This window comes from Lepidochelys olivacea (assembly GCF_965140295.1).
Source record: "Lepidochelys olivacea isolate rLepOli2 genome assembly, chromosome: 1".
Classification (NCBI taxonomy): domain Eukaryota; kingdom Metazoa; phylum Chordata; order Testudines; family Cheloniidae; genus Lepidochelys; species Lepidochelys olivacea.
In genome coordinates, this window is record NC_140411.1 from 101,590,262 (window position 1) to 101,604,028 (window position 13,767).

The 13,767-nt window shown below is 44.5% G+C and overlaps 1 protein-coding gene across 1 annotated transcript in view; it reads left to right on the forward strand.

The window, feature by feature from the left end:
* The first annotated feature begins 416 nt into the window (after positions 1-416).
* TM9SF2 (transmembrane 9 superfamily member 2) overlaps positions 417-13,767 on the forward strand; it is a 69,530-nt gene continuing 56,179 nt past the window's right edge. The window contains exons 1-4 of the mRNA XM_084612185.1: positions 417-691; positions 8,363-8,430; positions 9,450-9,543; positions 10,602-10,729. Coding sequence (XP_084468311.1) covers positions 476-691; positions 8,363-8,430; positions 9,450-9,543; positions 10,602-10,729 — 506 coding nt within the window. The 5' untranslated portion in view covers positions 417-475. The remainder of the gene's footprint in view (positions 692-8,362; positions 8,431-9,449; positions 9,544-10,601; positions 10,730-13,767) is intronic.

A 13,767-nucleotide genomic window follows, 5' to 3' on the forward strand; every position in this document is an offset into this window, starting at 1 on the left:
TTTCTTATGTATGCAACTGTACCCCTGCAACCGTACCCCTGCCCCTGAAAAGCGTCCGGGTCGGTCACGCTTGCTTTCTGGTCACCCCCTCTTGTTAATTGGCACTGGGCGTGACGCAGAGACCGGGAACGACAAACAATTCAGTTCCCTCCTCCTTCTCCCCCCACCCCGGGGAGACACCGGCACGCCCAGGCAGCCGCTCCGCTCCCGCGCGTCATAACGGACAAGCCGAGCAGGGTGACAAGCGAGCACCAGTAAACGTCAGCGGCCGCCCGGCTGCCCCGCCCCCCCAGGGTGTGAGCGGCGCGCGGGATGAGCCTGTTACTATAGTAACTGGCCGGGGACTGGGTGTGACCCGGAAGTAGTCTCTCAGCCCCCTCCCCCCCCACTGAGGGAGGGGCGGGGAGGTCAGCGCAGGGTGACGTGTCTGAGCCGGAAAACCGGAAGTCGCGGCTGCTGCGGGAACTGAGCCGTGATGCCGCTGCGAGGCCCACTACAGGCCGCCCGGCGCCCCCGCCCCGCCCGGCCACCGCCGCTGGGTGTCCCCGGGGCCATGGGTCTCCCGCGGCGGTTGCTGCTGCTGCCTGTGGCGCTGCTGGCGGTGTGCGCGCCCCGCGGCGGAGCCTTCTACCTGCCGGGCCTGGCGCCCGTCAACTTCTGCGAGGAGGGCAAGGCGACTGCCGAGTGCAAGGTGAGCGGCGGGGCCGGTGGGAAGCCCGGGCCGGCCTCGTCTGCGCCCCGCGGTAGGGCTGAACGTGGTTCGCCGGCTGTGGGGCTGGGGCTGGGGATCGGGGATCGCTTCCCTGGCCTTGCCTCCTGCTAAGCGGGGCGAGGCGAGGCTCCCGCAGGAAACCTGCCTGGCCCCCGCCAGTGTTTGGGGTGGGGCTAGGGTTGCCAATCCTTCAGGATTGTCCAGGAGCCTCCAGGATTAAAGATTAATCTTTAATTAAAGATTGTCATGTGATGAAACCTCCAGGAATATGGACAACCAGAATTGGTAACCCTAGGTCTGGCTGAGGTGGCCCCTTGCTAGGTACTACTTCTCCTTAAGAAAAGGAGGACTTGTGGCACCTTAGAGACTAACCAATTTGTTTGAGCATGAGCTTTCGTGAGCTACAGCTCACTTCATCGATGAAGTGAGCTGTAGCTCACGAAAGCTCATGCTCAGATATATTGGTTAGTCTCTAAGGTGCCACAAGTACTCCTTTTCTTTTTGTGAATACAGACTAACACGGCTGGTACTCTGAAACTTCTCCTTGAGGAGGGTCTTAATGAAGTGTCAGGCTGGTGACCGCCTATGTGCTGGGGGGCTCCTGCCAGGGCCCTTGGGTGCCTCTGTGTCAGCCACATATAGGGTGGCATCTAATTTAGAGCTAGACTCCTTGGTAATTGCCCCTTCTTGGTAAGGGTTAATTATTACTTGCAGTTAAACTAAACAGTACAGCCTTTGAGATCTCCCCTTATTTCACTGCAGTGCCAGTGGAATTGGTGGTGCACTGTGAGCTCTCTGGATGATTGATCCTGGCGACCTAATGCTTCCTGCTGTCACAGCTCTGCTGGGGTGTGAGATTTTCCCCCCAGAAGTTCCTGTGATCCATGTCTTTTGTAGATTTTTTTTCTCTCCTTAACATGCTGTCTCTACTTCATTAGTATTTCTTCAACAGTAATGTTGTGCTAGGTGTGCTGCAAGACTGCTTTTAGGGTTGCCAATCCTCCAGGATTGTCCTGGAGGTTGCAGGACTACATCCAACCAAAACAGGCAACCCTACTACCTAACCAGCTTACAATCAGGTGTAATGGGAGACAGCATTTTTACTGGCATAGATTAATGTTTGGGCTTTGCAGTATTTGTGAAATAATAAGCAGACATACAATGCAGAAGATGTGGCTGTCCCTTGATCACTTTGATTGCATGGAATGAGCTGCAGAATTTTTTTTTTTTAATGAAGCCATTTTATAGCTGCTAGGAGTTCAGGCAAGGATGATTATGATGGGGGGAATATGTGAACAGCTTATTTTTCCTGTTTAGCTGTATGAATGTCAATGTTGTATTTAATATGTATATACACACACACACACATATATATATATGAAAGATTTTTATCTGTCAAATATCAACACCACAGTGGGGCTGTGATGGAAATGGTGGTACTATGATAAGAGTGAACAGATGGACTACTACTTCAGTGTATTATTCAGGAATATATTTTCAGTTCTGCCTGGTAGTTACTAATTTATAAGGGAATTGTGAAACTTTTTTTTTTTTAACCATTTTGTTTTTCTTGATTTGTTTTCTCCAGCTGTCCTACAGACTTGCAACAAAAATTAATAGCATTCTGTATTATCCATTGAATTCTTTTATGCATTCCCTTCTAAACTAAATCTTAACAGAAGTTAATAAGTTAGTGACTTTTTTTTTAAACTGGAACTTTCTAAAATACATATACCTGCTTTGTCTCTTGAGTTCTAACTTCAAACTAACTTCTATTATCAGTGATCCTCTTTTTGTAAAATTTTTGTTTAACCTGTGTCCAATTGTAGGGAAGAGATTTATCTTTATTACAAGTTTATGGTGATATCATGAGTTGAAATTACACTGGTCTGTGTTTTGAGACTAGAATAAGCAGACTGAGGAACCAGTATAGGCCTAACATAGTTTTAAGGTCTTGTGTCTTACAAAGTCTCAGGGTTGGAAACTATTGTTACTTACTTGCTCGGGTCTCTGCTTTCTTATAGTATAAAGCACTAGACCATGGCCCTGTAAGGAAGCAGGCCTGTTATTTACAACTGCAATTCTGATTAGCATCTTTTACATCAAAAAAATGTACATTTATTTGATCCAGTAGCTGCTGAGTCAGTGGATCAGGGAACAAACACATCCCTAGTTGAAGTAACTTTGACGTACCAAAATAGAATATAAAATTAAATTCATATGGACTGAGTAATTATCACAGAGGTGTAGTAATTTTATATTGTTGATATGCTGTAAAATACAAGCCATTAATAACCAGTTCATAAGGTCTAACAGGTACTTCAGTATTTATCTTTTGTAGCATATCTTAGTTGTCAAAATATGGTAGGTCCTCTAAATATGTTGCAAAGCAGGACTGTGCCTTGAAGAGTTTACCATCTAAGACCCCAAGCTTCTAAATAACTCTCTAGGCAGACCCCTTTATCATAATGTGGACATACCCAGACACCCCTGCCGAGCCTCACCCAGTACATCCTGAACCCCCTTAGCCCTCCTTACCTGAACCCCTACCCCACTGAACCTCAGCCCTGCCTCTGGACCCACCCTGCACCCAGGCGCCCTGCCTCCGGACCCCCATCCCTGCACCCAGACCACCCCCCGTTGAGCTCCCTGCACTCAAACCACCACCCGTTGCCCCATCCTGAGCTTGTACACCCAGACCCCCACGCCACTGCCCCCAGCTAGCTGCTTCCAGATCTCCACCCCACCAAGCTCCACACCCAGACCCCTCCGCTGAGCCCCAGCTACTTTCACCTGGAAGCCCCTGCTGATCCCAGTGCCCCTGCACCTGGAACCCCACAATGAGCCTCTGTGCATCCGGATCCCTCCACACCAAGCCCCCAACTGAGCTGCCTGCACTTGGATTGTCCCACACAGAATCTTCTCACCCCACATCTGGATCCCCCTACACTTGGATCCTGCCTACCCCACACCTGGTGTGCCTGGCGCAGAGGGGCAGGGCCCCAGGGTGTTTCTGGGGCAGGCCCAGGCCTTGTGCTATGTCAAAGTCAGGTGCATCCTCGCAGCTGAGTCGGTGTCCGGGGGTGGAGGGGCTGCAGGGTGATCTCCCACCTTCATGCAGCCAGTGGCCTGTGCTAACCACTGCCATGCTGGAGCCTCTGCATTTATTTATTGACAAATAAAACTTTCAGAATTTTAAAATATTCGCAGAATTTTTAATTTTTTGGCGCAGAATGCCTTCAAAGTAATTCTCCAGATATGGTGCATTTGCAACACTATACTTGAAATTGCTAATAATTGTACCCTACAGTAACATTATAATATTCTTTCATTTAGTTTTATATCTGTTTACCACACACTGCCCATTTGTTTATTCCTTTCATTCCATATTACATAAAAAAAACCCTACCCTGAAAGCATGTTAAGGTTGCAAAGTCAGGTACTCAGCAACTAGCAAGTGCCAGAATTAAGGCTGTTTCCAACTTCCATTCAGCTCCCTCTATGTTTGCTTTCTGATGCAGTCTATAGTTACAGAATTGTTGCTATTTTTCCCCCCACAGGATTCCTGCTTCATTTAGTGAATGGGCAGCTATTCAGTATTTCTTTAGTCTACTCATTCAGTGCATGGTTCTAAGCCTAGTTTAATGCAAACCCTGTACTGAATACAGAACTATGAATTTCCTCTAGGATGTTTCTCAGGTGCTGTTACCCACTGTGCTTCACAAACATTAGTACGTTTATCTTTCCTGTGAGATTCGATTGGCGTATTCCCGTTTTACAGGTGGGTACTGAGGCTCAGCGAAATTAAGGTCAATATTGTCAAAAGTGTCTACTAATTTTGGGTGCCCCCGGTGAGACACCTTGGGGCATGGTTTTTCAGAGTACTTAACATTTTTATAGCACTGCGTGTGTTTAGGCATAGCTACGATTGACTTCAGTTGCAGTTATGAGTGCTCAGCACTTGTGGGTATCTAATGCTTGGGTATATCAAGGTGGGTATGCAGAAAATGAAGACCATGGAGTTAGTGGCCAGCTGTGAACATTTTGGTTTGTGAGTGTCCCAACATCACATAGGAACTCTGCTTGTTGCAGGAATAGAATCCAGTTCCCCAAAGTGGCATTCAGCTTCCTTAACCAGGAGGCCATCCTTTCACTTACTGTATTCCCCTGTCTCATTCACTACACATCTTCCACCTTCTGCAACAAATGAGGCTGATGTCCTACAAACAGCCTAATTCACTATCCAGCTATTCATTTCCAGAGTGTCATCTAATCTGTACGCTGAATGAGGCAGGGATACAGGCCGGATGGGTATGTGGTTATGTAATAAGACTGTATCATTCATACAAGGGAGTGGAATTAAGGGTGCACAGGCAACCTTAATTTTGGCACTTCCTACCTTTTTTGAGTTCTTGACTTTGCAACCTCAACGTTCTTTTAACATAGTCTGTCTACGTTGCCCCTCAGTTCAGACTACAGGGTGTGAATAGCAGTGTGCACCTAAGTGCTGCGCTATAACTCTCCCATGCGGACACTGCGAGTGCAAACGTAAGGTGCCTTGTTCACGCTAATGTAGTTGTGTTTGAAGAGGCGAAGTTCACATGAGGGGTTTACATCTCAGCACTTCGGTATGTGCCCTGTAATCTGAACTGCAGAACAGTGTAGACATACCCATCGTTTCTTGTTTTTGTGAATTTCTGAATTCAAAACAAAACTGAAAAACAGAAATTCTGTCTTGTGAATACCCAGCTTGGGTCATCAGCAGGTTTCAGGTGTTCAGATCCACAGCATAGATCCCTAACTGGTACCATTAGTAGGCTGCTATCATCTATGTGGATGAGCACTAGAGAGGAGATGTGACACACTTTGCCTGTGAACGTCACAGCTATTTGCTGACCGCAAAGAAATATTGAGACTCTCTCCTGGGTTCAATTCCAGATTCTGTATGGGGGAGTGTGCTCTAGTAGCCACCCACCTTTCTGCTTCTACCCTGTCTCCCCTCTTAACTATTTATCTCTCCAGCTTCTGCCCATGCTTTCCCTCTATCTTGCTTCCCAGGCTTAAATTCTTGCCGCTTTGCATTCCAGTGTGGTTGCTTTCTCCTCATCTTCAATGCCTGGGTGCCAGCTGGGAGAGCATTCAGAATATAGGGCAGAGCAGGGGCGGGCAAACTATGGCCTGTGGGCCGGATGCAGCCCACCAGCCATTTTATTCTGGCCCTCGAGTGCCTGCTGGGGAGTGGGGTCTGGGGCTTACCCCACTCCGATTCTTGGGTTGGGGGCTGCTCAGCATGTGATGTAGGGGCAGCCAGGGGGCTCTGTTCCGCATGCTGCCCCGCCCCAAGTGCCGCCCCTGCATCTCCCATTGACTGGGAACCGCAGCCAATGGGAGCTGCAGGGATGCCTGTGGATGGGGCGGCTTGCAGGCAGAGCTGCTTGGCTGCATCTTCACGTAGGACCCGAAGGGGGGACATATCGCTGCTTCCAGGAGCCAATTGAGGTAAGCGCTGCCTGGAGCCCTGCCCCACCCCCAACCCTCTGCCCCAGCCTGATTCCCCTCCGACCCCCTTGGTCCCAGCCTGGAATGCCCTCCTTCACCCCAAACCCCTCATCCTCAGCTGGAGCCCTCACGTGCTCTCCCCTACCCCTACCCCTCCCCCCGCTGCAGCCTGGAGCCCCCTCTTGCACCCTGAACTCCTCATTTCTGGACCCACCCCAGAGCCCATACCCCCAGCCAGAGCCCTCACCCCCTCCCGCACCCCAACCCCAATTTTGTGAACATTCATGGCCTGCCATGTAATTTCTATACCCAGATGTGGCCATCAAGCCAAAAAATTTGCCCAACCCTGGGGTAGAGTCTCTTTGGCACATGTGAAGTCTGCTTAGTGTGTAGGAGCTGTGAGGGGATGGAGCATGGTCAGTACAGATGGAATCTTCAGAGAATTTAGCTGCCATGTTCTAACAAACCTTTACTGTGTGTGAGATCTGTGATTCTCACACCCCATCCTCCAGGGGCGTCTAGCTTGGCCAAACTTGGGGGAGTGTTCATGGGAATGGCAAAAAGTGCAACCCTCCTAATAAATTTGATATTCCTGCTGCAAAGCAGCTTTTCAGTGAAACTTTTGTAAGAATTTCTTTAACGTGGGCAAAACAATGTACTTTTTCTGTGCCACATTCTTTGAAATGTCTGGTGCTAAGTTGAAACTTTAAACAAGCAGGAAAAACAAAGCCCCAGTCTCTGCCTCTTGCAGGCTCCTGGAATGGAAAATTTTAGCTCAAGTAGTTAGTTTGGCAAAGTTTTATACAGTAACTCCTCACTTAACATTGTAGTTATGTTCCGGAAAAATGCAGCTTTAAGCGAAACAATGTTAAGCGAATCTAATTTCCCATAAGAATGAATGTAAATGGAGGGGGGGGGTTAGGTTTCAGGGAAAAATTTTTTTGCCATACAGTACTATAGTTGGGAGATGCCCCCCGCCTTACCCCACACAGGCACAGCCCACTGGCACTGGAGGACAGTGAGGCAGGCAAGGAGGCTGAAGGTGCTGTAAGCTAGGAGAACCATGTTGCGCAGCAGCAGCTTCCCCTACTCTGCAAGCACCAGGGGTGGAGGGCTTAACCCTCGGCCTACCACTCCACCCTTTCCCCCAAGCCCGCACCCTTAACCCGCCGCCTCTTCTTCCCCTTCTTTACTTTGCATGCTGCTTCCTCGCTCCTGCCCCCTCCTTCCCCCTGCCAGCTGGCTTGTGGCGTTCAGGGGGCAGGAGGAAGGGAGGGAGGAGCGAGGACTTGGCACGCAGCCTCCCCCTTCCCTCCCCAGTCTCTTGCCCGCGGCAGTCAGCTGGTTTGTGGGGTTCAAGAGGGAGGGGGAGCCTGCGTGCTGAGTCCTCGTTCCTCCCCCTCCCTCCTGAACGCCGCAAGCCAGCTGATTGCCAGAGGAGGGGGGTAAGGTGCTAATCCTCGGGGTCTGCCGGCGGGCGGGAGGCGCTGTGTGGGGGGGCTTAGGGGAGTTGATGTGGGGGCTGTCAGCTGTGGACAAAGCAGGCAGCCAGATGACATTATAGGAAAATATTGCACAACTTGAAATGGAGCATGTTCTGTAATTGAGCAGGGACATAAGATCGAAACAACGTTAAGCGAGAGGACGTTAAATGTGGAGTTACTGTAAGTACCTGAAAACAGGGTCTTATAATGGAAAGTATTGGGCAGCCTTAGCTATGGGCAGTGCTTCCAGGTCAGTCTGTAATCATGCATGTTCTTTTAAGGCTTTATTCAGCAAAAGTTGTCTTTATGTTTGCAAATTTTGCTTCTTCCTGTATTTTGAATGTAATTTGTTAGTGAGATAGTAATAGTTTAACTAAGCAGTTAAATCAACATGTATTTGTCATTCTAATTCAGAAATACCACTCCTGAGCATGATTTTCTGCTCCCTTGAACTTTGGGTAGTCACAGCTGTGCAGAGTGGATATGAAATGCTATCTTTCTGTGATATTGGAGAGCTTTACATTCACTTTGGGCAGGTGTAATTAAATACAAAGTGCAAGGCAGCTTTTTTTTGTAACTTTGATAGTGGTCATTAAACTTAACCCCAAGTCATACCTAGTGATATAATTTTAGTGTAATTTTGCTAATTGTGTCTTAACTTTTTCAGTCTGTGATAGAGCTGTTTGTGAACAGACTTGACTCTGTGGAATCTGTTCTTCCCTATGAATATACTGCGTAAGTGTACTAAACTTTGTTTTATGTGTAACTTCATTTGCCAACTCTTGCAAAAGGCAGTCTCTGAATGGTTTTCTTAAAACATTGTGAACAGAGATCCAATTTCTAGCATTTCTCCAGTGCATAGAAACCATTTATTCTGTTGAACAGGTTCCATTTGTGAGTATTTTGTAACCTAAACTATATTTGTGAATACCGTTAGTTAGAAAAGAATTTTTTACTTTCTAGTGCTAGTAGTAGTCATTCTGTAGGTCAAAGCACTGCTGCTGTCTTGATTAGCCTGCAGCCAGATGAATTAAAATTGTAATAACAAATGATATGGGATGGGGGATAGCAACAATTATTTTAACGAAGTATTAACTTTAAACATTTCCGTGCTATGTATCTTAGTAGTACAGGATGGAAAATGTGTGCAAACTGTGTTAATGCCATCACTTCAAAGAATGCTGCAGTGATTATTATCGAAGGGGGTTAAGTGTTAGTTAGTTTTTGCATTTTAATGGGTGCAAGTATGGTGCATTGTGATTCAGCCATGGCAATTCTGGGAATTTCCCAGTTAAATCCAGGGGTCAATAAAAGCATAATAACCTTGATTTTAATTGGTTCCCATGTGCCAAAGGGGTCCTCCATATATATATTTTCAAGTAGCAGTCCAGTGTTGTCCTTTTCTTAAAGCAGTTATAGATTTCTAAATGTGTAGATTTAATAAATTCCTGGCTAAAATCCTAATGTGTACACTGATCTTCCAATGCATTTAAGTAAGTGTATTATTAAAGTATCTGTGTTTAATTTAAACTGAATTCTGAAATATTTGAAAGAGGCATTTTTAAAATAGCAGGTGTTGATTTTACACCTAGAGTCGCTCAGATTTTGGTAAGAAATCACTGAACTCTGACCAAAACCAAAAAAAAAAAACTGCAGGTGTTTGTCTTAGATTTGGCTGGATGGGAAGATTAGGCTTTGTTTGTACTATGTTTACATTTCAATCCTTGCTACAGCTTGCATATTCTCTAATTTAGGTTCGATTTTTGCCAAGCAGCAGATGAGAAACGTCCATCTGAAAATCTTGGTCAAGTATTGTTTGGAGAGAGAATAGAACCATCACCATATAAGGTTTGTGCTCGGCTAAAGGGTTTTCTGCAATAGAAAACAGAAAATTTGAAAGTCAATAAATTAAACAATTGTTCCTGATTTTAAGATACGTAATAGAAATTTGTAAACATAATATAGAATTAAAATACATGCTTCTCTTTCTGAATGTTTTTTTAAATAACATCATGTGACAGAAGGTATAATGTGTCTAACGGTGTAGATAAAATTGAATATGCGGGGATCTCTGTTACACAATTCTGTAGCTGTGGTATTCATTTCTTGTGTTCCTGAATCTATATAATTAATTTTTTCTAGCCCTTATGGTTGTAGAGAGAATCTTGAAAACTTGAATCAAGTGTCAACTGAAGCGATGTTGTCTTCCTATATTTTCAGAGAGCCTGAAACAATAGCTTTGATGGATGTGAACAGTTCTGTTAATCTCTGGCAGGGTCTTGTGGATGCCACTTTTGTTGAGCTGCAGAATTTGGCAAATTCCTGAGACCCCGAGTGCAGGCTTTTTTTTTTTTTTAATTTGTCATTTTGTTGAAATGTCTCCTTTTCCTGCTGGGTCCTGCCTGTATCTTACTCTTGCTCTCCAGCTTTCCTCAAAAAGCAGGAGTCCTGCTTGAAGCTGTAGAGTGGATAAACTATCAGTGTAGGTTCTGACCTACCTGCTCAACATTGCCACTGCTCAGATCCATGGAACATTTAAATAAAAAGTCTAAAATCATTGATGAAAACAGTCAATTAATCTTACATCAATTTATATATTTCAGTATTGAGGGTGTGTGTCTGTGTCTGCGAGGAAGGTAGAAATAAAATATATTATTACAAGGAAGTCCAGGGATTCTTGCTGTAGAGTACACAGAACCTGATTATATTATATTTTTAAAATAATACGGGATAATAAACATAGACATATAAAATACCAGGGTGTTAGGGTTGTCTGCTTGTGGGTTAACCACATAATTATAATTTAAGTTTTTATGGGATATATTTTGTTTAGTTTAATTTTAGTATAGAACAATACAGATTCTGTTGAAAGACTATTCAACTCAAATCCTGTCTCATTTTCTTAGTTTACATTTAAGAAGGAAGAGAAATGTAAATCTGTTTGCACAAAAGTGTATGACACAAAAAAATCAGAGGACAAGCAAAAATTGGACTTTCTGAAAAAAAGCATGTTGTTGAACTATCAGCATCATTGGTAAGTTAACTTTTTTTAAGATTTAAGAGCAAATTGGTTTATTTAGTATATTTGTATTAACTATTGTAAAATGGTGGTGCAAATTCAGCACTTCATGTTAACTGATGGAAATGGGAATTCTTCTGGTCTGTTCTCGTGCAGGGTTGGGGTGAGGAATTAATGTCATGTTACTTCTACATGGTACTTCCTCTGCTTTTATTGAAACATGCCACTCATAAATAGAATAGCTTAGCTGTAAAGCTTATGGTTCTCACATTACTTACTGTCTGAAGTCTTCATGCTAAAACAGCATGATTGTTAGATATGATTGTTGGTTTAAACCTGCAGCACTGTATGCTTCTCTATGTAGAGGTCATGTTCCCTTTTTCTTGAGGGAAAACCTTGATTAAAGGACCTCCACGCTCTTTCTATGGCTCCCCTTTTGTCCTGGTTGGGAATACTTGCGCTGGAATCCATGTGTTCTGGAAGGAGTGGGTTTTGTTGAGGGGATGAATAGGCGGAAAATGTAATTTGTAAACTTTAATGCAGAGGTTCTCAAACCAGTGGTCCGTGAGCTCCATTCAGGTGGTCCGCGGATAGTTCCCTCTAAGGTGAGCTCCTGGGCTGCTGCACACAAGACAATGAAGGGCCACCACCTAATTAGTGGCGGCGTGCACATGTAAAGTGAGGTGGTGGCCTCGGGGGGGGGAATAGGGGGCAAGTGGGAGGGGGGTAGTGGGGTGAGAAGAGGGGGAGGGGGGAATTTGGGGTACACAGGGCTGTGGCGGCCAGAGAAAGAGGTGACTTTCCCCAGCTCCAGAGTTGCGGCTGCTGGGGAGAGACGGCCCTCCTTCCCAGCCTCAGCTCTGTGGCTGCTGTTGTGGGGGAGAGACCCTCTTTCCCAGCCCCAGCTCTGGGGCTGCTGCGGTGGTGGAGAGAGGCCACAGCCATCGCATTAGAAAGGTAAGACTACTGATATTAAAATACGAGTTTTGTGCTTTTATTTGTAGAACAAAAAATGTTTATTAATCGTTTCTTTTATATAGCGCTTTACAGTAGTTAACTAATGGTACAAACAACATTTGGAAAGATCATTAAGTGGTCTGCTGAGACCCTCAGCAATTTTCGAGTGGTCCATGGAAGAGAAGTTTGAGAACCACTGCTTTAATAACAGGAAACGTACAGCCAGTAAAAGTTAAGTGACAGATGGTCAATGAAAATTACAGATTTATCTTTATATTCTATAGTTTGGAGGAAGAAGGAGGATCTCTGACTTGGGACAATCACATAGTCTATGTAGCCAGTTGTTTCACCCTTCAATTCCCTCTGTTTATCTATTTTTCTCATTGTGTGTATTTCCACAGGATCTTAAATGATAGGCCCATGACCTGAATGAAGGCCTCTTGGTGCAACTGTAATAATAATAAAAAACCCCTATGCATTGCAGCTATCAAAACACTTTTAAAAATTTATTTATTTTTACAGTGAATAGGAAAGAGTATGCTATAAAAGTAGTGCATGAACCTAATAATTAAGGCTACGATTTAGTTACAGAGGTTGCGGAAGTCACAGAATCCATGACTTCCAGTGACCTCTGTGACTTCAATGGTTGGGAGGTGCAGGGTCCCCTGCAGGGGCAGGAGCTGTGGCTGCCGAGTTGTGGGGGCTGCCAGAGGTGGTGGGGGAACCCCTGCGCAGCTGCCCCACTTCAGGCGGTGTGGGGATCTGCGGATCCCCATTTTGTCCCAAATATTTTTAGTAAAAATCACAGACAGGTCACAAGCAAAAAAGAAAAATTCACGAAAACCATGACCTTTCTTTTTTGCCTGTGACCTATTTTACTAAAAATATCCGACACAAAATCTTAGCCTTGCTAATGATTACATATTGCTTACCTGGGTTCAACAGTGCCTGCCAGACTCAGAGGTCCTTGTCTTGAGGAACTTACATGGACATATTAACAAAAGGGCAGATAGTGTTAAGAGTAAATGTTACAGGTGTGATAGTAAGCATGTTTCTTGTTCCTTTACTATTGTATTTTTTAATTATTATTTTTAGAAGGCTGAATCCAACTCTTAATGAAGTGAACAAGAGTTTTTCAGCTGTGTTCGTGGGAACTGGGTAGGGCCAGTGGGGTGGAATAGGACTTACAGAAGTTAGCTTTTAGGCAATATTTGAAAAAAGGAGTAGGTCAGAACATGGTGGACCAAGTCAAGGATGGGGTGCCACATGCTAGTGCAAATGAACTAGGAAGCATACATAAACTGTGAAAGACAAATTAATTTTATGAAGACTGAAGTTTTACATTTGTAAAGTAAGAGTACCAAGTAAAATTTGAGAGGGGGTTTAATGTGACTTGGTCCTTCTAAATCTGAGTGTAAACTAAGTTACTAATTTGGTGTATGTTTAATAATATTTGCAGTCTGGATCTTGCTTTCAAAACTTTGTAGGACTGAATTATGTTGGTCTGGCACAATCAAAGATGCAGCCTGAAAAAGTGTGCGTCTTCTGTGTCTAAATGAAAGAATTAATTTTCTGGGGCTGTCATTCTAGCACTTTCTAAAACATTAAATTCACTTGTTGCTAAAACATTTTCAAGTGTTGTCATTTGAGCCATAAGAATGATGAGCTACTAAGTGTAATTGCAGACTTTCCTTTTTGCAACTTCAGAGTTAGTTAGTATAATTAACTACTCATTGTTCATGGAATCTGAAGTAGGATTGTTTAATAAACTATTTTTCCAATTTGAATGCAATGGAGTGCTTCCCCCCTCAAATTAAATATTTGAGTAAATTAACCTGTATTTTTCAACTGTAGTGCTGATATCACCAGTACGTTTGATGGTACAAATAATTTGATAGAATTTTTTTAACCCAAACAAGATGCAGCTCCACGGTTCAGTAAAATTTTTTGTTTATAACACTATCCTCTCTCTCTTTTTTTTTAAATTGTCAGGTTAGTCTATTTATTGCCTGTTACTAGTTAGTCTGCGGGCCTAGTTCAACCCTCTGTCACTGTCTTAGAATTGCAGGGAAATTCACCTGGATATCTCTCATGGT